The sequence below is a fragment of the Nelusetta ayraudi genome, unplaced genomic scaffold (assembly GCF_046127955.1).
Source record: "Nelusetta ayraudi isolate G7.1 ecotype Tasmania unplaced genomic scaffold, CSIRO-AGI_Nayr_v1 ptg000026l, whole genome shotgun sequence".
Lineage (NCBI taxonomy): Eukaryota > Metazoa > Chordata > Actinopteri > Tetraodontiformes > Monacanthidae > Nelusetta > Nelusetta ayraudi.
This window is the reverse complement of record NW_027466076.1, coordinates 2,420,001-2,442,570: the sequence shown is the minus strand read 5'-3', so window position 1 is coordinate 2,442,570 and position 22,570 is coordinate 2,420,001. Positions and strand designations below refer to the sequence as shown.

The following is a 22,570-nucleotide window of genomic DNA, read 5'->3' as shown; positions in this document are numbered from 1 at the left end:
AAGCTCGCAACGGCTCGCAACGGCAACGCAGGGCGTCGGTGGGCGGGCTCGGATAAGAAAATTATAAGGTCATTTGAATTACGCTCCCCGGACGCACCGCGAACACGCACACACACACACACACACACACATAGACACAGAAATGGCACCGGCGAGGGGGACTTTGGTCGGATGATGATGAGGATGAGGATGAGGACGATGATGATGATGATGATGATGATCGCGGGGTCGAAGTCGACTCTCCTCGGCCGGAGGATCTGAGGGCCAGGAGCCGGCAGCCGGCAGCAGGCAGCAGGCAGCCGCCAGGAGGGGATCCCGGCTGCGTGTGTCCGTGTCTCTGAGCCGAGCAGCGGGGAGGAGGAGGGGGCCGAGCAGCCTGTAAGCCGATCAAGGCGGCACCGCAACCATCCACTTTCACGCCGGGGGATCTTTTTTTCTCCCCCCCCATCCTTCTTATTTTTTTCCTTTCCTATTTGGATTTGCCATATTTTTCAAATATTTTTCTCCTACGCACGTACATGCCGGAGTGACGCCGCCGTTCCAAGGTAGGTACCCATGAAATATTCACGCTAGCCCGACGCTCCCTCCCTCGCTCGCTCGCTCGCTCTCTCCCTCGCTCCGCCGCCCGTTAACCGTCCTACCAGAACCGAGCCACGCTCGAGTCCTCCGCCATCCGTACACCCGGCTGCGGTGAACCGATGCGCGCCGCACGACTGCAACATCCTGCCCGTACAACCAACCAACCAACCTCCACCACCACATCCTCCCCCCCCCCCCCCCCCCCCCCCCGCGCCTGTCACCGCGATGACCCGCGCCACATCAGGCCGCCGGGCCCGCGCAGCGCAGCTCCCCGGCTGGGCTCCCCTGTGGAGGAGACCCAGCCCCGGCCTCGGCCACATGGTCCGGGGTCGGTGGGGTGGAAGGGCAGCAGCAGCAGCAGCACCACCACCATCACCGCCACCAATCCTCCCTTTGCCGAAGTCCACATTCACTACCGCAGTATGACGAGACAAGACGAAAACGAGCCTCGTGTTTTGGATTTCCGGGTGCAGCTGCTGCTGCTGCGGCGCTTCGAGCCTCGAGCCTCGAGCCTCCTCCTTGACCGAGCCTGCTTCCCTTCCATGCTAGTCACGATCGAAAACAAAAACAAAGCAAACAATATCACGAGATTTGATAATAAACGGCAACAACCAACCCCCCCTTCCTCTTCCCCTTCCCACGTGGGCTTTTAAATAATACATAATAAGCTGTCATGTGACAGCCTGCACTTTAAGATCATCTTCTCGTCAGTGTCATCACACACACACTTGCTGTCCTCAAGGTCTCCGCGCCACCGGGAGTCTATTTATAACCACAAAGTGCAAGAAAGAAAAAAGAAATATTCCAGTCTCACAGAAGCTCTTCCTGTGTGTGTCAGACAGACGGAGACTAGCTGCAGGTGCAGGATGACTGAACATCCAGCATCAGCGCTTCCCTTCGCCCCCCCACCCCTTATCCGCATCTATTTATTTGATTTCATTATTATTTTATTTTAACACGTGTTCCTCCCTCCCTGCCTCCCTCCCCACAGGATGATGCGTCTGGCGTGCTGCGTGGCTCTGCTGTTTGTGCTGCGGCTGCTGCTGGGCCTGCCCTGGTTCCAGGTCCTCCCAGCCATCCTCATCTTCTACCTGGGCAGCGGAGGATGGAGGTTCCTGAGGATCTTCGTCAAAACCATCGGCAGAGATTTACAGTAAGGTTTTTTTTTTGTTTGTTTGTTTTTTTATTGCTGCTGCTTTTTGCACCGGACACGAGGGAGCTTTTCACCTTGACGACTGTAGATTTCATTTTTTGACTGAAGAGAAACGTGCCAAAGGAACCTTTTACCCAAAGTCATTTCAAGAGCGATGGCAAAGTCTGGGACATTTTACATAAAACAACGCTCTTTTTTTCCCAAACTTGTCAAGAAGCCTGGAGAGTTCATATTTATTTATATTTATTTTACAGCTTTTGACATCCTTCTTTGACAGCGGAGCCACTTTACAGCCATTTAGCTCGAGGCTAATGAAGCGATAGGCAGGCTGACAATCTCGCAACGCTGCTGTGACTTTAACTTTTGGCACCTGAGCTCATCGAACTGTCAAAATGTTGCATAATGTGACACTCAACAGTCCGGTTGTCGCCTGCTGTGCAGTTAAACTTGAGGAGCAGGTGCGGGTGCAGCAGTTAGCAAGAAGGTCGCGGCTTTGATTCCCAGCCTTGGTGTAGTTTGCGTGTTCTCCCAGTGTCTGCGTGGGTTCTCTCTCCGACTTCCTCCCACAATCCAAAAACATGCATGTGAGGTGAATTGGAAACTCTAAATAGTCCGTAGGTGTGTGTGTGGGAGAGAACGGTTGTTCATCTTTCTATGTGGCCATGCGATGAACTGGCCACATGGATGAATGATTGGATGGATGGATGGACGGACGGATGGATGGATGGCTTTATCCAACTAAAGTCACACAAATATGTATATTATTCCATTTCCAGTCGGTAGATCCATTTAAATGTCACACATTTTCCCTTGAAACCCAATCGCCCGGCTCGATGCACGAGAACTGAGACACGAAGCCGATCCGGAATAACAGTAGCTCCCAACAGTCTGACAGGAAGTCGGCGTTGCCAGTTTTGCAATTAAAAATTTGTGCCCCTGCCAAGTTGAAAGCTGTCATCAGCAGCCAGTAAGTCATGGCTGTCAAACTCTGGCCCGCGGGCTAAATTTGGCCCGCAGTGTAATTCTACTTTGCCCGCGAGGCCAATACACAATCACTGCTAGAGCCGGCCTGCCTGTATCATACAGCACATGTAACTGCTAATGCTACAAATCCCAGAATACTCTGCTGGTATTTTTGGCGCTTCAGTCAGGACAGGACGTTCATTGAAGGATATCATGATTACTTTAGTGGTTTATTGTTGTTATTTTATTTTGAAGTGCAATATTAGCAGGTGGAAAAAGGTTACTGTTAAAAGATATTTATTGTTCAGTATCAAGCGTTGCTTGATCCATCTTCAGTGTTGAAGCAAAACCCATTTGGGTCCATATAGAAATGTTTTTTTCCCTGATAAATATCAATGTTGGCCTGCGACTTTGTCCAAGTTTTAACTTTTGGCCCCACTGAGTGTTTGAGTTTGTCGCCCCTGCACTAAATCACCCAGGTGCTTCACCAGGTGCCTCGACCCCCCCGCCCCCCCCAAAAAAAACAACCCAAGAATTTGCTTTCAAGTTTGACGTGAAAAGCCTGCCGGCAGCGTCGTCGGGATGCCGCAGCGGCTGCAGGTGGAACTGTGGCTAAAGTTCACGCCGCAGCACCAGCAGATCAGGTTCCAGCCACGCTACGACCGCACAAACAATTGCTTCAATAAATAATGATTTAAAAGAAATCACTTGCAATGACAAGCAAGCGGCCTGTTGAAAGCGACGGGTGGCCACGCCCCCATCGGGCCTGCTTCCTTGCCGCCGCCGCCCGAGGCGCCGCTTCAACCTCAGCGAGCCGCCCAACTGTGCAGAAAGTTTTTTTCTTCCTTTTTCCCCCAAACAGACGACAACAGGGCTGCGCTTCTGTCTTCAGCGTCTTATCCAGGGCCAATATTTACGCTGCGCGTTGCCATGGCGATTGGTTTTGTGTTTAACTCCTGGCCTGTTTGCTCAAATAGCTGCGGCGGCGGCACGGGAAAATGCAGGGAGGGCTTTTTTTTTTTCTTTCTTTTTATGACGGCTAAATACGAGTGGCTGAACCTGCGAAACACGCCGACCTGGCGCGGAGAGCGACAGACGTTGCAATGCGCCTGAAGCTGTCGCGTGTCAAAGTACCACACCTGTGTTTTTTCTCTTTTTTTTTTTTACTCACCTGCTGAAGGAAAAAACCCCAGCAGGGTTTGGATTTTTTGTTTTGTCCCTTAAGGAAACATTGTTTTTTTCCACCTCATGTTGATCACCGAGCCCGAGGCGGCTGTACCATGTGACCAGGTGCAACATTAGCCCCTGTGATGTGATTGATATGTTGCACAAATCTGAACCTGGAAAAAAAAAGAAATAAGAAAAGAATAAGAAGGCAAAGTCCAGCTGTGTCGAGGTGATAGTTGATCGTGGTTCCATCTCTGCGGTCCAGCGGCGATATGAGAGTTCACCTGCGAGCAATGATTGGACTGATTGGACTGATTAGCTTCGGTTTTATGATCAACCAGGAAGTAATGCAGCAGCTAGCTTCACACCGGTGCGCTCGCTCGGTTGTACGTTGCCACGGCAACAGATTGTTCCCTGCTTGTCCCTCTCTTTTTTTTTTTTTTGACATTTCATCATTACATTTCATTTTCACATTTACGATTGGTTCTTTGCTTGCCTCCGTCTTTCAACGACAGTTTGACGTTAGCGCGCTCGGCTTCCTTTATTTATTTTCTTTCCTTCTTTGTTTCTGCAAAATTTTCTTTCTGCCGTCTCCGTTCCAACTCAACCCGCTGCCTTTATCTGCGTGGCTGCGCCCATAAATGTTCATCATCATCACCATCATCATGGCCATATAGGAAGACTTTGTCCTCTGGGAAAACTCCCAGCAGCCTGTGTTGCAACCGCTTGTGTGTGACTTTTGGCACCCAGCAGGTAATAAATGACCCCCGGGCGAGTCGGACCAGGTTGAACTTTGCCGTGTTTGAGCTGTAAAATGGCAGATAGGCAGGATTAGAGTGCGGCCTTTTGGTGTGAACAAGGGTGACCGCCGGTTCCCAAACAAGTTCCCGAGCAGGTTCCCCACCAGGGCTGAGTGACAGCAGGTGGTTTGAGTTATATAGTCAAAGTTAAATGAACAAAGTTCCGTAAGAATCTGGTCTGTCTTTGTGCACTGCTCCAGTAAAAGAACAACATCCTGTGTGTGTGTCTCCCTCAGCGCGGCCTACGTGCTGCTGCGGGTGAAGAGGAACGTCAAGCGTCACCTGCGCGAGAGGAACACCGTGCCAAAGATCTTCGCCGAGACGGTGCAGCGCCACGGCGACAAGACGGCTCTGATCTTCGAGGGCACCGGTGAGCGGTGGACCTTCAACCAGCTGGACGAGTACTCCAACCGCGTGGCTAACCTGCTGCTGCAGCGCGGCTTCAAGGTCGGTACCAGCCGAGAGCTGGCTGCTGTTGTTGTTGTTGTTGTTGTTGTTGTGGAGTTGAGGGAAGGACCCTCAAACCTAAAAGGTCCAGTGGTATTTGGCCTTATCATTTGTGATTTTTTTTATATTGGCAAAAGCTTCATATACCGTCTGTAAATATGTTCATAAATGCGTGAACTGGCAGTGCAATGAAAGTCATTTGGTTTTTGTACGAACGCCGCTGTAGTTTACCAGCAAGCTTGGAAGAGGAAGGGTGAGCGAAAGAGGGCTGCAATCCAAAATGTAACCACTTGGTGTCGCCGTCTTCTTAAAATATCCAAATATTACACATTTGAAGGTCCAGAATGTATTTGGCGTGATTAGTGAGTTTTATATTGGCAAAATCTTATTATACTGTGCATAAATACATTAATTAAAGTGTCTACTCGCAGTAAAATGAAAGGATACGGAATGACATCCTTCTCCCCTCCGACCACAGGATGGCGACGTGGTGGCCCTCTTCATGGAGAACCGCTGCCAGTACGTGGGCCTCTGGCTCGGCATGGCCAAGATCGGCGTGGAGGCGGCGCTCATCAACTTCAACCTGCGGCTGGAGGCCCTGGTGCACTGCGTCACCATCTCCAACGCCAAGGCGGTGGTGTTCGGCTCGGAGCTCTGCGACGGTGAGCGAGAGGGAGACGGAGAGAGAGAGACAGGGAGCGAGAGAGAGAGGGAAAGAGAGAGAGAGAGAATAAAAAAGTTTTCTGCAGCCGTGGCAGCTGATGGAAGCGCTAAGTGGTGGCGAGGAGACAGGAAGCAGCACTGATGGGTTTCTGAAGAGGCGGCTCGTCTTCATCACTCAGCCGAGCCTCGAGTGGCTGAGTGATGAAGAGGAGAAGTGATGATGTTGCGGGAGGGGGAGGTGGGGGATGTGGCGGGGTGGGAGAGGTTTCCTCCCTCCATTCTATAATCAATGCAAGGTCAAACTCATTGGACGGCAGGGAAGCTCATCAGTTAATGGATGAAGCCTCCTCTGTGGGCGTGGCCTTTAGTCCTGGCAGTGGGAGCCTCTGATTGGACGAAGCCTTGTCAGACCTACCTGATTTTTTTTTCCCCCAACCCCCGGACCATTAAAACCCGAGGCTCCGCCCACTACTGCAGCGTCGTCGGGCCTTTATTGTGACTTTACCGCTGTTCAAGGTCATCTCACCCCCCCTCCTCTCTCACCCTCGCAGCCCTGGGTGAGGTCCACAGCTCCATGGGCACCACGGTGCAGATGTTCTGCAGTGGAGACTGGGACCCCAAACGGGTTCCTCAGGGCACTGAGTGTCTGGAGCCATTGCTGGAGGCGGCGCCGGCCACCCAGCCGAGGGCGCCACCGAGATGCTTCATAGGTCAGAACCAACAGCAGCTTTGTCATTCGTTCAATGGTTTTATATATGTACTGTATATACACACACGTTGCTGTGTTTTCTTGGTTGCACAAAACTCATCCATTGATTGTCTGGGCTCCAGATCGGCTGTTTTACATCTACACGTCAGGAACCACTGGGATGCCAAAGGCTGCCATTGTTGTGCACAGCAGGTAGGAACACACACACACACACACACACACACACACACACACACACACACACAGGGTTTCGTGATCGTCTTCATCAACGCCGTCTCTCTGGCGCCCTCTACTGGTGGTATTCAGGTACTACCGCATGGCCGCCCTGGTTTACTACGGCTTCAGGATGAGGTCGGACGACGTGCTGTACGACTGCCTCCCTCTCTACCACTCTGCAGGTTGGACACACACACACGCACACACACACACACCTGAAAAAATGTCACATTTTGCTGAATGTTCTGTTGTGTTTTTTTCTCCTGTTTTTGGCTTCAATTATTTGCAATACACAAAGACTGGTGCATGTTTTACTCTCTCCGTTTTTGTCTGTGTTAAGTTTACCATCATCATGACCTTTGTTCCCTGTGTGTGTGTGTGTGTGTGTGTGTGTGTGTGTGTGTGTGTGTGTGTGTGTGTGTGTGTGTGTGCGTGTGTGCGTGTGTGTGCGTGTGTGCGTGTGTGCGTGTGTGCGTGTGTGTGTGTGTGTGCGCGCAGGTAACATTGTGGGCGTGGGCCAGTGTCTGCTCCACGGCATGACGGTGGTCATCAAGAAGAAGTTCTCTGCCTCGCGCTTCTGGGACGACTGCGTCAAGTACAACTGCACCGTAAGCAGCAGCAGCAGCAACAACATCTCCTCCTCCGTCGCTTCCACTGGAGCAATCAAAACCTGACGGCTACAATCCTCCATCCCCTCCTCCTCCTCCTCCTCCTCCTCCTCCTCCTCCAGATCGTGCAGTACATCGGCGAGATCTGCAGGTACCTGCTCAACCAGCCGCGCCGCGACTCCGAGCGCCAGCACCGCGTGCGCATGGCGCTGGGCAACGGCCTGCGTCAGTCCATCTGGGAGGAGTTCATGACCCGCTTCAGCGTCCCGCAGATCGCAGAGTTCTACGGCGCCACCGAGTGCAACTGCAGCCTGGGCAACTTCGACAACAAGGTACCGCCGAGGAGGAGGAGGAGGAGGAGCAGCAGGAGGAGAACTGCTGCTATCTGTATTAGAGACGAGCTAACTGACCCCTACAACCTCCTCCTGTGTGTTTGTGTGTGTGTGTGTGTTGCAGGTGGGCGCCTGCGGCTTCAACAGCCAGATTATACCCTTCATCTACCCCATCAGGCTGGTGAGGGTGGACGAGGAGACCATGGAGCTCATCAGGGGGCCGGACGGAGTCTGTATACCCTGCAAGCCTGGTGGGTCGCACACACACACACACACACACACACACACACACACACACACACACACACACACACACACACACGCCCTGAACATTGAGTCTAACCCCGTGGCTCACCGCCGCCGCCTGCAGGTGAACCCGGCCAGCTGGTGGGCAGGATCATCCAGAACGACCCCCTGCGCCGCTTCGACGGCTACGTCAACCAAACAGCGACCAGCAAGAAGATCGCCAACGACGTGTTCAAGAAAGGAGACTTCGCCTACCTGTCCGGTCAGTCACACACACACACACACACACACACACACACACACACACACACAAACCTGCCTGTCAGGTACGGATTTTGTCCCCAGTTTGCCCCTCTCCCCCTCCTACTGACGTCCCTCCTCTCTCTCTCTCTCTCTCTCTCCCTCTCTCTCTCTCTCTCTCTGTCTCTCTGTCTCTCTCTCGCTCCCTCCAGGTGACGTGCTGATCATGGACGAGAACGGCCACATGTACTTCAAGGACCGGACGGGAGACACGTTCCGCTGGAAGGGCGAGAACGTCTCCACCACCGAGGTGGAGGGAACGCTGAGCCGCCTGCTGGACATGAAGGACGTGGTCGTCTACGGCGTGGAAGTGCCAGGTGAAATTAAATTATGAAATTAAATTTGTGAATAATCCAACTGTCCACATAGATGTAAATCTTTGTTTTTGCTATCTCACTCTATGAATATTTAATGAATTAATGAATTAATTTTTAATTCATATAATTTCTCCTTTTTGCACTGTTTATGCTGCTGTGATTATGCACATTTTTCCGATGTGGGACAAATAAAGGCAATTTATTCTACTGTAAATCATAATTAGATTATATCAGATAATAGTAATCAAATGATCATTCATCACAAAACCCGCTGTAGTGGCCGACTCCTCTGTTGATACCTTTGTTGCCTGCCTGCTGCGTTTGTGTGTGACCACTAGAGGGCAGCATTGGACAGCTAATTGAGCTCCGCAGACGGTGTCCTGAACGAGACGTCCCGCCGCTGATATAAAATACTAATAAAATGTTTTTTTGTTGTTTTTTTTTCTTCTGCGGCGTGAACGTTGGCAGGCGCTGAAGGGAAGGCCGGGATGGCGGCCGTGGCCGACCCGTCCAACTCCACCGACCTGGAGAAGCTGGTGAAGGACATGGAGAAGGTGCTGCCGCCGTACGCCCGGCCCGTCTTCCTGCGCTTCCTGCCGGAGGTCAACAAGACGGGTAAAGAAACGACAGGAGGCGTCACTCTGCGCCTTTATGGTGAGGGTTTTATTTTCCATCTGAACCTCCTTCTTCCCGTGTCGTGCAGGGACGTTCAAGTTCCAGAAGACGGATCTGCGGCGGGACGGCTTCGACCCCGGCGCCGTGTCGGACAGACTGTACTTCCTGGACGCCAGCAGAGGGCGCTTCACACCACTGGACAAGGAGGTGTACAACGGCATCGTGACCGGGAAGCACAAACTGTAGTGACCAGGATGACCACCGCGTGCGCACGCTCGCACCCGTGCCCGCACATTCACACGCGCCCACACACACACACACACGCTAGGAAAAAATAAAACACAACAACATAATTCAGGACCTCATATTTACGTAAATCCTTCAAAATGACCATTAAAGTCACTGGATCAAGTACGCACACACACACACACACACACACACACACACACACACACACACACACACACACACACACACACACACACACACACACACAGCCTCTCCCTCCCTGCACCTCCTCTCGCTACCTCAGCAAACCGAGAGAATCACAACTAGTCAACAACTGCACCAGACATCATCACACACACACACACAGACACACAGACACAGACACACGCCTGCTCATCCTGGTCTGTGGACACGCCGTTGTTGCCAGAAGGAGGCAGAACAGGAAGTGATGCTTCAAACGGCCGTCCTGCGTCCAGAATCTGAGAGTTTTAAAAAACCCCCGAAAAAAACAAAGAAACAACGAAGAAAAAGAAACGAAAACTTGAATTAACTGCAGAAAACCACAGACTTTGCAGCAGCAGCAGCAGCAGCAGCGTGTGTGTGGACTCACGGAAGGAAACGCAACTACCCAATGTTTTGTTCTTTCTCTTTTTTCCTCGTCGCTGCCCCCGTGTGGTGGCCCTCAGCATCAGCCTCCCTCCACTGCAGCCTCTCTTCTTTTGATTCCAAAGGGATTTTCTCCATTGTCTCTGTGGAGCCATGTGACAGCCGGCGAGCAGCATTGTTGTTGTTATTTTTTTTAAATTTAAGTTAAGTTAATTTAATTTAATTTAATTTAATTTAATGTGCAATAATCAGTCTGCACCAAGAGGGGGCGCTGATCCCAAACCGAGCTTTGGTTTTCTTGTCCTTGTCACACCAAATACGTTTTAAGTTCTGCTTGTTTACATAATTGCACTTGCTTGTTTTTTTGTTTTTTTTCTTAAATTTTATTTCAATTTTTTTTTGAGGCTTTAACGTGAATCCAAATCCCGGCTGTGGGAAGTGAGGCAACCAAATGGATGCTAGGCTAGGCTAGGCTAGGCTAGGCTAGACTAGACTAGGCAAAGACACGCGCACGGCAGGCTGCTCTGTGTGAGTTGTGTGACAAGGTAGATGGGTTGTGTGTTTTTTTTTGTGTATCCGCTGTAGTGAAACGCCTGAGGAGGGACCTCGACTTTCCACTCCGAAAGAGTAGAAGAAGAGAAAACGTTGTCATCGTCGTGTTCTGTGCGTAAGAGGTTATCGCACCGCCACCGCGAGCAGAGCTACCGTGCCTTACCCCCCCCGACACCCCCGACACCCCCAACCTCCCCTCCCCCTGTCCCCGAGTCCTACCCACCAACCAGAATCATAGGCCCCGCCCCCTCGCAGAGCGCGCAGTTCCTGCAGAGCTACATATCTACTGATCTTCAATAGCTGCGTTTCCATACCAGTTTTTCGCAAAATAAAAGCAATATTTCTATAATTCCCACAATGTACAATTGCGATTTACGTGAATTACGTTTGCTTTAGCCATTTCCACAACCAGTTTTTTTTTTATTGCGATATTTAGGTTTTGCGCAATTCTAGGGGTAATGGAAACGCAGATATAGTTTCTGCTTCAGCGCGGAAGTTGGGAATTAGCGCGGATGCTGTGGCAGTTTGACCCGTCAGACACTGAAAGAAGAACAACAAAGTTGACGTGACCGACGCTTACGTTTTACACGGGACTGCAAAAATATAGCCAAACGCCTGCCGCGGAGCTAGAGGGCGACGCTCGCCTTGCCGTGGCTCTCCTGCGGATGGAGGTCCGACTTAGGCCCCGCCCCCGCCCTCCCCCTCTCCAAACGCTCTCCGTAGGCTCTTCTTTTCCTTTTCTTTCGGTGCGTCAGGTTGTTCCCGGCGGACGACTTCCTGGTTTGTTTGTTTTTTCAGCTCGGCGCTAGCGGCAGCGTGACCCATGTGTATTTGTGTGTGAGTGTGTGTGTGTGTGTGTGAGAAATGTTGGACATGAGGGACATAGGGAAGAAACAGTGACTGTGTTGTGAAGAAAAAGTGACTCCCCCACCCCCCTTACCAATCAAAAAAAAGAGAAGAAAAGTGAGTGTAAGGGAAGGTGCAGCTGTGATGATGAGGCCTGTGACTGAAGGGGTGTTGCTGTCGTTGCAACCCCCGACCGAACGGCGCGGCACTCGGAATACGATGTTGAAATGACATTTAAATTATTATTGCTGTTCTGATTTATTTTGGAAAATCGTCCTCTTTGATTGTTTTAACGGCTAAATAGTGTGTGTTCGCTTCTCACTGTCAGTTTGTCTGTGCGGACTGATAGCTTTTTGTGGTTTGCTGTTTTTTTTTGTTTGTTTTTTAAGCAATCGATGCCGACGTTTGAGACAATCGGGTGGCAAATGTGGATATTTCTTTTTTTTTAATTAATATTATTACTATTCTAATCTTTGCGACAAAAAAAGGCACCAGAGACTTTTATTTTTTGTTTTCGTGGATCACAGTGATTTTGCACACTTGCCATTTTTATTTGTGTGTGATGTTCTCGGCTGACAGACACGTTAAAGGGTCAGCAGGGGGCGTCGTTTTACCGCGCCGCCCGCCTTTTAACTTTGAGTGACGTTTGGGTGACCTTGAAGGCTCACGCCAACACAAGTGTGGTCGGAACTTTTCCCACTCGTGTCGCGTGTGGACGTGCGACTCGGATTCCTCCGAAGTTCTGAACTGCTTCACGTCGCTTCCGCTGACGACCTCGAAACAACATGCGACAACTTCCTTCCTCCTTCTTCTTCTTCTTCTTCTTCTTCTCCTTCTCATTCTTCTTTTTCTTCTTCTCTTCCTCCTTTGTCTTCTTCTCGCGCTCAGACTGAATGTCCTGCTGACCGACGGGAATCGTGTGAGTCTTCCAGCCCGTCTTTCACGTCACTCGGCCGTCGATCAATAATAATTCGCTGATCGCTCTCTCTGCTCTTCCTCACGCCTGTGATCAACGTTTTCATTTCTTTTTTTTTCGTTTCGGTTTTGAGTTAATCCCCCTCTCACCTTAATATATATATATTTTTTCTTCATTTGCACTTTTGTCGTCGTCGTCGATATCGCCCCCCCCTGTGGTGACCTCAGGAACAGCGAGCGCAGCTGCAGAAGGGAAAGAGTGTGTTTTCACGTCTGCCTACGAGTGTATGTTTTAATTTAAAAAAAAAAAGTTTTTCCCTGTAATTTTGATTCCTGGTGTCACTGCGCGGGCAGCAGCTCTTGTGCGAGATTGTGTGTGCGTGCGTGTATGTGTGTATGTGTAGCGGAGGTCTGTGAGGTGTGACACGCACACACTGATGTCCTCTTTGGTTTTTGTAGTTTGTTTTCTTTTGTTCTGTTGTTTTTGGGCTCTGTGTTGAACATCGATGCAGTTCAAGAGAATGAGATATGAAACCGCTGCAGATGGAAGAATCATTATTAATAATAAAAAAAGCGCTATTTAAATTGTTCACTGGGGATTAGAGTGACACTCCGCCTCCTTTCTTTCTTTCTTTCAATGAGGTTGTGATGATTTATACCAGTCGTTCTCAACTGGTTTTTCCTCATCATGAAGTCGAGACCCAAATTTATTCCACAAAAATAAAAATGCTAGCCCACTCTCATCATGTCTAGTAAATAAATGATTGACATTTTTGAATTCTGTGCTGCAAAATAAACACCCAACATTTTCTCTCTAAATATATGTATTTTAAATTTAGTTTTTTTTTCTTTTCTTTAAAAAAAAAAAAAAGACAAGAAATCTGCCCACGAAATCCAATCGAAACAGCTCCGCAACCCCCCCAGTTGAGAAACGCTGGTTTAGACTCTGTTGTGGTCTGAAGTTTAAAGGACTGGTCGGCGTGAAAAATGTTGTCTGCAATATCATTACTGACCATAAGGTGCTACTGGGCTACTGGGACCATAGGTTTGTATCTTTTAAAAGAAAGACCCAAACCTATGAAAACCAAAGCCATGATGAACGCAATCGAACTGCTACTGGGGCCGGTAAAATGAGGATATTTATCTTTAAAAAAAGTGAAGACGTTGAATATTAGGGACTCATGTTGCTCCTTTAAAGACCCTCAAGTTTCAGGGTATTTTGGACGCATTGGCAGTGTGGAAATATTAATAATGATTAAAAAAAAAATCAGTTTGGTTCATGTAGGGTGATAGGGAAAACTTTTTTCACAATAAAATCTCTTTGTTTCAATTTAGGTATTAAATTCCCTGCAATGGTGACAATATAGAGACTTCCTAGAAATCACCAGAGACCACAGCTTCCTCTTTTAGTTTCTTTCTCATGAAACTGGTGTGTGTGTGTGTGTGTGTGTGTGTGTGTGTGTGTGTGTGTGTGTGTGTGTGTGTGTGTGTGTGTGTGTGTGTGTGTGATCCTCAGCTGACAAACCACATCCCTGTTCGGATTGTGTACTGTACGTGTGTGTGCAAATATTCCCTAGAATGTCGTTTTGATGCTTGTTGTTTTGGCGCCGCCCACACCTCCAACACTCGGCCCCTGTGTCCCCGGGGCCCGGCTGCTGATTGGCCGAGGACGTGGTGGGCGGATGAGGAGGAAAAACAAACAGTGCCACAGGTTTGGGTGCCACTCTGCAGCCGTTCCCCTGCGCTCAGCTGCTCTCCTGCTGCTGCTGCCTTGGCTCGGACACTGCCTCCACGCTGCCTCCACGCTGCTGCTGCTGCTCCGCTTCCTCCCCCCCCCCCACCGTCATGAGGACCACCGTGCTGGCCGTCGCCATGGTGATGGCGTGCTTGGCCGCCGCGCATGAGGACGTCAGGCCTCAGCGAGACTTCAACCTGCAGAGGGTGAGATGGAGGGACACACACACACACGCACACACTTACTGTCTTCTGTCCTCTATGAGGACGCCCTCTTTAACACCCCAACTTTGAGGACACGGCTTTTTCTTTTACTCACTGACTCACTCACTTAGACACACACACACACACACACACACACGTACTGTCTTCTGTCTTTAACGCACCAATGGACTTTTTAATCTTTTATTTCTCTCTCTCTCTCTCTTTGTTCTCTGTCTCTTTCTCCCCCTTCTCTCTCAGACCTAAAGGCCGACATGACTTGCTTTTTGATTTCATGTTTCTTGAGCCACTCGTGTCCTGATTATCGGCACTTTGCTGTCCAGTGATGTGTATTCTTTAAAGAGGTGTGTGTGTGTGTGTGTGTGTGTGTGTGTGTGTGTGTGTGTGTGTGTGTGTGTGTGTGTGTGTGTGTGTGTGTGTGTGTGTGATCCTCAGCTGACAAACCACATCCCTGTTCGGATTGTGTACTGTACGTGTGTGTGCAAATATTCCCTTAAATGTCATTTTGATGCTTGTTGTTTTGGCGCCGCCCACACCTCCAACACTCGGCGTGTGTGTTCAAGGTCCTGATGTTACAGCATCTCACAGTTATAAAGAAAAATACTAATAAGAAGGAGCTGTAAAAAGTGTGAACTCTCCCCTGTCCTGCCTCCTGCTGGGGTCAATGTAGGTCAACCAGAAGCTCCAAACAATCCAAATATGGGGAAGCCATGTATTCACTTCCTGCTTCTGTTCCTGTTAACACTGGCTTGGAAAATGCTCCAAACTGGGAACATTTTTTACCAGAGTTGTTTTTTTGTCCTGTTCCCAATTAACGTCTTGTAGGAGGTGAAGCAGTCAGCCAATAAAAGAAAAGTTTAGTTTCATTAACTCCTAGAGTAGAGCGAAAAAAAAATGCCTGTGTGTGCAGGTGTGTTGCAACCCTGTGGTTAGCCATCATTTTTCCAACCTGGTCCAAATCCAGTGCTCGTGGTTGCCCTCTGGGGGCCACTGATGCTAAAAATACTGACTTAATGCTGGTCGTGTTCGTCAGGAGCTCGTTTCCTGCCACCGCGATGGTCCTTAATGACTCGAAGCAGCAGCAGGAGTACAGGCTGCTCCTTTGAGCCACACGCCGCCATCTTGGCTCACAGTTTCCCCGACGCCGCCTCACCTTGTTCCTCCCTAAGACAGCCGCCCCCGCACCATGAACCTTGTTGACCTGGTGGTGTTGGCGTTCCGCAGTTCGCAGGCCGTTGGTACCGGGTGGGTCTGGCCTACGCCTCGGAGAAGTTCGCCCCCTTCAGGGACAAGCTGAAGGCCTCCATGGGCGTGGTGACGGCGCTGCCCGACGGCAACGTCAACCTCACCATGTACGACGCAACGTGAGTACCACAGCCGTGACTCTGGGGGGCGGGGCCAAACTGGGAAGTTCCCCCGAAAGGCCCCTGACTGGAACTGTGTGTGTGTGTGTGTACTGCAGGCCCCTGGGCTGCCTGGTGAAGGTCTACCACTACCAGAAGACCAACGTGCCTGGACAGTTCACCTACTTCAGCACACGTACGTGAGCTTCTCCCACAGGTTCCCACGACGGAAGAAGAATGAATTCATACTATGAATTAATAGTTAATAAATACATCCGGAGAGTTCATTGATCATTAATAGGACTTTGAAATGAGGCAGAAGGTTTAGTGTGAAGTTGCGTCGAAAAAGCCCCAATCTGAATACGACCCAACCGATCAATGCTGTCAAAAAGGGAAAGGGGGCGGAGCTCCTGCTAGTTAAACAATATCTATGGTCAGTCGGGTCAGAGCCCGACAACGTTTCCTTGCTAGAAGAAAAACAAACAGCTAGAAGACTTTCTTCCATGCTTTGGGTTTTGTGTTGCTGTTGTGTTGACCCATTTGCTGCGGTTGTGTTTGCCGTCAGGCCACAACCTGGTGAAGGACATGACGGTGGTGGAGACAAACTACACTGACTACGCACTGGTGGTCAAACACAAGGTTTTCAACAGAGAGTACACGCAGGTGGCGCTCTATGGTGAGACAGGAGCACACACACACACAAACACATACATTGCAGGTGTCAAGCAGTGTGACTTTACAGCTCTGTGTGTGTGTGTGTGTGTCTGCAGGACGATCCACAGCCGTCAGGACCAGTGTGCTAGACAGGTTTCGGTCCTTCGCCTTGTCCCAAGGCTTCCCCAGGGACTCCATTCTGACCCCCCCTCCTGCAGGTCAGCGGCGGAACTGCACACGCAGGAAGCAAAGATACTCACAAGTCTGAAGTCCCCTAATTGTTGTTGTCCTATTTTTGTTTGTGTTTGTCTGTGTGTGTTTCTAACCAACAGAAAATTGTCCACCGTCAGAATCTGGACTTTGAGTAAGAGTTGCTTTTATTGACGTTTTTTTTTTTTTTTTTTTTTAACTTTATATGTTATTCTTATGCCTAATTTAGTTCCTGTCGTTTCCTGCAGGTTCTCTGATGAATTTTTTTTTTCTCTAAGTTTTGCATGACAACAGCAATCCTGCTTGCTTTCTGATGAATCTCAAATGCACAAACATTAATCTCTGGAATATTTAAAAAACTTTGCTTTGCTCCTTTTTTGTGATCACAAATACAAACGTTCTACAGATGTTTTTGTTGCTAAAGCTGATTTGTTTTTGCCCTTTGTTTCCTTTTTTTAAATGAAATGCTTTTTTTTTTTTTTGGGGCTAAAAACCCTCCTCGATATAGTCAATGTGCCAGTTTTAATGTGTCGACTGACTGAAATAAACACGTTCCAAACGTCCAGACTGAGATGCTGTGATTTGTGCACGCGCCGTGGCACCCGAACACCAGGGGGCAGACACGTCTGCAGAGACACCTTAATATGTAAGTTTAATGCTTGGTGTCTGAGAGAGAAATTTAAAGATGAGTCACTTAGTCACCGCGGCTTAATATGTATCGATTATCTGCTTGTTTGTTGCTGCTTCAAATTCTGAAGTCCAGGGCTGATGGTTGATTAGGGGGATGCGTTTAAGAGCCGGCCAAAACAAACAGGGGCGGATAAGGGCCGGCAGGTCATTAGAGGAGCTTTCCTTCATAGTGTTTGGAAAAATTCCTCCAGTTTGACTCTGACAGGCGACGGGATGTGGAAAACAGCGAGTGTTCTGTGTCTGCTGGCGCTGGGCTCGGCCTGGACGATGCCCGTGGAGCCCTTGACCGCAGTGTCTGCCGGGCCCACGAAGGAGAACTTTGACCTGAGCAGGGTGAGTGGCTCACACTAAGAATTTGTGTATTTTATGAGCATGGAAAATTAAAAATCAGACTCTGCATCTTTTCTTTATGGTCATCGGTTAAATATTTATATATGTGTATATATTTTTATGTATCTATATGTGTATATATATATGTGTGTGTGTATATATAGGAAAGTATATGTGCATATGTAAAAGGAACAAACAACATTTGTGTGTAGCATAAGGTTTTTTGCTGCACTATATATTCTTTCCTATTTTTTTAATAATATATATATTATATATATTTCTATATTTTTTTCACAGTGGAGTTGCCAAAAGTCCAGACGAAGCCTCACAAACTGACACGCTCACTGCAAAAATAAATGTCGGATTCTGAGCCTACCAACAGTTGCAGACGCTAACCGGCTAGCACGCTAACCGGCTAGCCTCAGCCCGCTAACTCCAATCGTTTCAGAGCAAAGTTGGCAGCGTGGAACTATTAATAATGATTAAAAAAAAAATCAGTTTGGTTCATGTAGGGTGATGGGGAAAACTTTTTTCACAATAAAATCTCTTAGTTTCAATTTAGGTATTAAATTCCCTGTAATGGTGACAATATAGAGACTTCCTAGAAATCACCAGGACCACAGCTTCCTCTTTTAGTTTCTTTCTCGTGAAACTGTGTGTGTGTGTGTGTGTGTGTGTGTGTGTGTGTGTGTGTGTGTGTGTGTGTGTGTGTGTGTGTGTGTGTGTGTGTGTGTGTGTGTGTGTGTGTGTGTGTGTGTGTGTGTTGCAGTTCATGGGTAGGTGGTACAAGGTGGCCATGGTGTCTACCTGCTCTCACCTGATGCGGCGCTACAGTGCGAACCCCACGCTCGTCACTGTGGAGCTGGAAAAAGCCGACTCTGCGACCAACGTGACCAAGACCACCTCCTTCCCCTGGTCAGACTAATTTAGCACCACCCAACATGTCTTGGGATGGTGAAGCGCTACGCTTTGTAATCCCACCCTTTGTCTCGACGAACCTGCAGGGACGGCGTCTGCAAGCACATGACCAACAGCTATTGCTTGACCGAAACGCCTGGGATGTTCGTCCACTATTCGTCCAGTAGGTGTCACCACCTTCGTCATCCTTCTTGTGAAGAGAAAACCCGATTGCCAGATTTTGTGGAAACCCGACATGTTTTCATTTTTTTCTCTCCGCAGGGTTGGACAGTGATGTGGAGAGCTTCGTGGTTGAGACTGACTACAATGATTATGCCATCATAGTGATGCTGAGCACGAACAGAGTTACGGGAAGAACGAGCAAAATTGTCAACTTATACAGTGAGTGACAAAAAATAAAAAATGTCAGCACAAAATGTCCACGTCAGCTCATCAAATGGGGATCTGAGTCAGATATTGTTGTGGTGAGTATTAAAATACATCTTAAAGGTCCAGTGTGTAAAATCTGGCCTGCTTTATGATTTTTATATTGGTTAAAGCTTAACAGACCCCAGACCCATATATGCCCATAAATACATTAATGAAAGTGTTCACTTGAAGTACAATAAAAGTAATTTGGTTTTCCTACCCTTTGAACGTTTCTCATACATATAAGAATATGCATAGACCAACAAAGGTCGTGCTCCTAGTTAGCTGCCATCTGGCACCACCATTTTTGAAAGTGGACTAAATACCTTAAAAATACTTAAAAAAAAAAAAAATAAATAAAAAAATAATAAATTACACAATGGACCTTTAACACCAAGCTGTCCCTCAGCTGACCACCAGGGGGCCTCAGTTATATAAAAAAAAAAATGTTTTCCTCCGCCATCTGAGGTCGATCGGTGGACGTCACTGACGAGGTGCTGGACGACTTCAAGGCTCAGGTGACCCGACAGGGACTGGAGTCCGACAGCATCATCATGGGTCAGAACCAAGGTAGAAACTAACTCACGCGTGTATTGTCACTGTTTCCATCACGACCCTGTAAGTCACAGTGGTTCGACTCTGTTCGCACTAGGTGAGTGTGTCGCAGACGGGCCGACGTTGCCGCCGCCGCCGCCACCGTCCACGGCGAAGGTGGAGCCTCAGGTACGAGACTCACAGCAGGTGGATTCACAAACGTCTCGGGTGGAGCCTCCTGCTGTGTTTGGGATGTGACGTCTGTATTTCTCTTGCCCTCTCTGCCAGAGTTAACCGAGAACAGCAGTCATGCTGTTGCCTCCTGTGGGGAGACGCTGGTAATGTTTTTACCCAGGTGAGACTGACTGTCAGTGATTTAGCCACAGACCGGACGCTCTCAACACCCCTGGTGCTTTTGCCAAAAAAACGTGATTGTCCAGCTCAACAACCATGGTTCACCTGCAAAATCTCACATCTCTCCCAAAACAGTTCAATGAACAGTTGTATAAAAACTGTGACAAAAACTTTTTCATATAAATAGTCAGTGTGCACCCAAAATGCATCGTCCCTTTGGCATCATGTAAGCACTGCGAGTCAAAATGTTTAGATGTTGCGTCACTACAGCGTAGGACCATTGAAATGTGACTCATGTCCAACTCTCAGTCTTAGCCATGTCCTTCAAAGACAATGATTACTGAACTATTTTGTTTTAGCTGACAGGAATACACTGTGGTAAAGAAACGGAGAAAAATAATATATAAAATATTATGTTGTGAGCAGGTGCCAAGTGGTTTGGAGGTTTGTCCATGTTATTTTGAGAATGTAATTGCTGTTTCAAGAAATCAAAGAGCCAAACCAATGGAGAAGAAGTGTTATATAATAATAATATTTGCCTTTAGCACCTGCAGTTTCATTTCTATACAGACAAAAATACAGCTTTTATGATGAATAAATTATTATTATTATTATTATTTTTTTTTTTGTGCTGTTGCAAGTTGGGGTTGAAGCAAACCACTGGAAGAAGAGAAGCAGCGTCGCCCTGCTGATGCCGGACCAACTCTAAACAGTGATTCTGTTGTTTCTGGTGTCTTTAAATAAATAAAATAAAATATATAAAAAAAGATTCCTATATTCTTTTTGGTGTCTTTTACCTTTAAAAGTTCCTTTACTTTATTACAACTGATAAATAAGGATGACGAGCACGTTACCTCACCCAGGATCCTCTCTGCCTGTTGTACCTCTGACCGTAAACCGCCCTGTGTTATAATAAATAAAATGGAATTGGTCACATCCCAAACTCTCACAACCGAACACCAGGGGGCAGACAGACACATCCGCTTGCACTTTAAGCCACCTAACAGGTTTTGGAACTGCGAACAGAAGAAGAGTCAAAGCAGCAGCCACACAGTGAAGCAGGACAGTCGCACCGGGCTACAGCCTAACAGCTTAAAAGCTTAAAAATTTCAAATTGAAATGAAATTTGAAAGCTTTTCATTCTTTATATTCGACATTTTATATGCAGTTTGTTCTGGGTTCAAACTCCAGCCGACTGATTGCAGGGACACGTTTAGATGCAGGCCAAGACAAACAAGGGCAGATAAGAGACCAAGTGCGTGTTTGTGTGTGTGTGTGTGTGTGTGTGTGTGTGTGTGTGTGTGTGTGTGTGTGTGTGTGTGTGTGTGTGTGTGTGTGTGTGTGTGTGTGGGCCTGAGTTGGTCTAGAGGGTCCCGGGGGGCCAAGTGAACCCGCTGACTGTCAGTGGCCACACGGGCCACTAACAGTCACTGAACACTTCTTGGTTCTAACAAAAATCGTCATAATCACGATATAGTCATCATCTAAGTCATGTTTTCTGACCTTAACGAGCCTTCAGCGGCCGAGCACTTATTGATTTATTGACGTTGAAGCTTCTGCTGAGCGAGGCTGCGAGACTTGCTGCACAGCAACAGGCAGAACTTTGCTCTTGTTCTTGTTTGTTTTTTTCTGTTTTTTTTTCAGCTCCATCGTGGGCGTGAGTGAGTGAGTGAGTACATGGCGCAAAAAAACACAGGCCAGTGACCTCGTGGGCCCGCTGAGTGAGAGAGAGAGAGAGAGAGAGAGAGAGAGAGGCTCCAGCAGCAGAAGGTTCCCCTCGCTGCCATCCAGTCCCTCAGACGGCCGAGACGAGTGGACCAGACCAACCAAGCGACCGACCGACTGACCGACCGACAAGATGCAGAAACCAGCGGCTCTGCTCCTCCTCCTGCTCCTGGGCTGCTGCTGCAGCCGGAGCCTCCAGATGATCACAGACAGTCTCTTCTCCACGCAGGAGAACTTTGACCATGAACAGGTACCCAAACACACTCCCTTTGCCCGGTGTTGTCTGTCAGTCTGCGGTGAAAGTTGAAAAGCTGCAGGATTTTATTTTAAGACTGTAGACAGGAACCGGCAGGAACCTTTTGGCACCTCCTCTGGACAAAATGGGTATAGACCGGTGTCGGACGGCTGTGCGAGCGATGCGTATCGATCACCTGCTATAAGATGGGCTGAAAATTCTGTCATTTGATGGCTTTGATATTGATGGAATACTACTACTGCTACTACTACTGCTATCACTACTATTACTAATAATTCTGATGATAAAAAATAAAATTCTACTGCTAGTACTACTTAAAATGATCATGATGATCCACAGTTCCTGGGGACGTGGTATGACGTTGCCATAGCCACGACCAGCCCCCAGGTGCAGCGGATGCACCTGGGCACGCCCATCAGCCGAGTGGAGGTGGAGAACCGTGACGGGCAGCTGAAGGCCACGGTGACGGGCGTCATGTCAGTCCACAACACACAACACCTTTCTTGTCTTTCATTTTTCTCTTGACGGCTATGAAAAGAGCTTGTTTGTGTTGTGTGTGTGTGTGTGTGTGTGTGTTTTCACGTGCGTGTTCTTTTTTGTCCTGTCGTGCACGTGCAGGAACGGCATGTGCAGGGTGATGGAGGTGGACCACCAGAACACCACCACGCCGGGACGATACTTCTTCAACCTGCAGGGTGTGTGTGTGTGTGTGTGTGTGTGTGTGTGTGTGTGTCTGTGTGAGAGACTCTCCACGGCGCCGCCCTGCTGGCTGATTCCTCACCTCCCCAGCATTTGACTCCCCCCACTCCACCCCTTTTTACCCCCCTTCAGCCCTGCAGCTGGACGTGGACGCCTACGTGGTCAAGTGCAACTACAGCCACTTCGCCTTCATCGCGACGAGCAACCGGAGGCCCACAGGAGAGACGTCGC

At 48.7% G+C, this 22,570-nt stretch overlaps 4 protein-coding genes across 5 annotated transcripts in view; all 4 read left to right on the top strand.

Moving 5' to 3' along the window:
• The first annotated feature begins 38 nt into the window (after positions 1-38).
• Positions 39-12,859, top strand: slc27a4 (solute carrier family 27 member 4). The gene is made up of 14 exons (XM_076028947.1): positions 39-545; positions 1,571-1,732; positions 4,899-5,109; positions 5,588-5,771; positions 6,324-6,482; positions 6,604-6,673; positions 6,788-6,879; positions 7,196-7,305; positions 7,428-7,637; positions 7,762-7,888; positions 8,008-8,145; positions 8,336-8,500; positions 8,969-9,115; positions 9,204-12,859. Exons 2-14 carry the CDS (start codon positions 1,572-1,574, stop codon positions 9,359-9,361), a joined length of 1,932 nt encoding a protein of 643 aa, XP_075885062.1. The 5' UTR covers positions 39-545; position 1,571; the 3' UTR covers positions 9,362-12,859.
• A 1,112-nt stretch (positions 12,860-13,971) lies between these two features.
• On the top strand, positions 13,972-16,990 carry ptgdsa (prostaglandin D2 synthase a). Of its 2 annotated transcripts, none has more exons than XM_076028956.1 (7): positions 13,972-14,203; positions 15,443-15,582; positions 15,681-15,757; positions 16,127-16,237; positions 16,332-16,433; positions 16,548-16,579; positions 16,674-16,990. In XM_076028956.1, exons 1-6 carry the CDS (start codon positions 14,108-14,110, stop codon positions 16,577-16,579), a joined length of 558 nt encoding a protein of 185 aa, XP_075885071.1. In that variant the 5' UTR covers positions 13,972-14,107; the 3' UTR covers positions 16,674-16,990. The 2 variants fall into 2 exon arrangements, with proteins under 2 accessions (XP_075885071.1, XP_075885070.1); XM_076028955.1 differs by having other exon boundaries at positions 16,655-16,990.
• A 276-nt stretch (positions 16,991-17,266) lies between these two features.
• LOC142890130 (protein AMBP-like) lies at positions 17,267-20,436 on the top strand. Its single transcript, XM_076028953.1, has 8 exons — positions 17,267-17,448; positions 18,215-18,360; positions 18,450-18,526; positions 18,625-18,744; positions 19,240-19,341; positions 19,424-19,494; positions 19,594-19,660; positions 20,289-20,436. The coding sequence occupies exons 1-7, from the start codon at positions 17,329-17,331 to the stop codon at positions 19,597-19,599; spliced, it is 642 nt and encodes a 213-aa protein (XP_075885068.1). The 5' UTR covers positions 17,267-17,328; the 3' UTR covers positions 19,600-19,660; positions 20,289-20,436.
• Positions 20,437-21,430: 994 nt separating this feature from the next.
• LOC142890126 (protein AMBP-like) overlaps positions 21,431-22,570 on the top strand; it is a 3,617-nt gene continuing 2,477 nt past the window's right edge. The window contains exons 1-4 of the mRNA XM_076028949.1: positions 21,431-21,634; positions 21,980-22,116; positions 22,259-22,335; positions 22,472-22,570. The exon at positions 22,472-22,570 is cut by the window's right edge and continues 18 nt beyond it. Coding sequence (XP_075885064.1) covers positions 21,518-21,634; positions 21,980-22,116; positions 22,259-22,335; positions 22,472-22,570 — 430 coding nt within the window. The 5' untranslated portion in view covers positions 21,431-21,517. The remainder of the gene's footprint in view (positions 21,635-21,979; positions 22,117-22,258; positions 22,336-22,471) is intronic.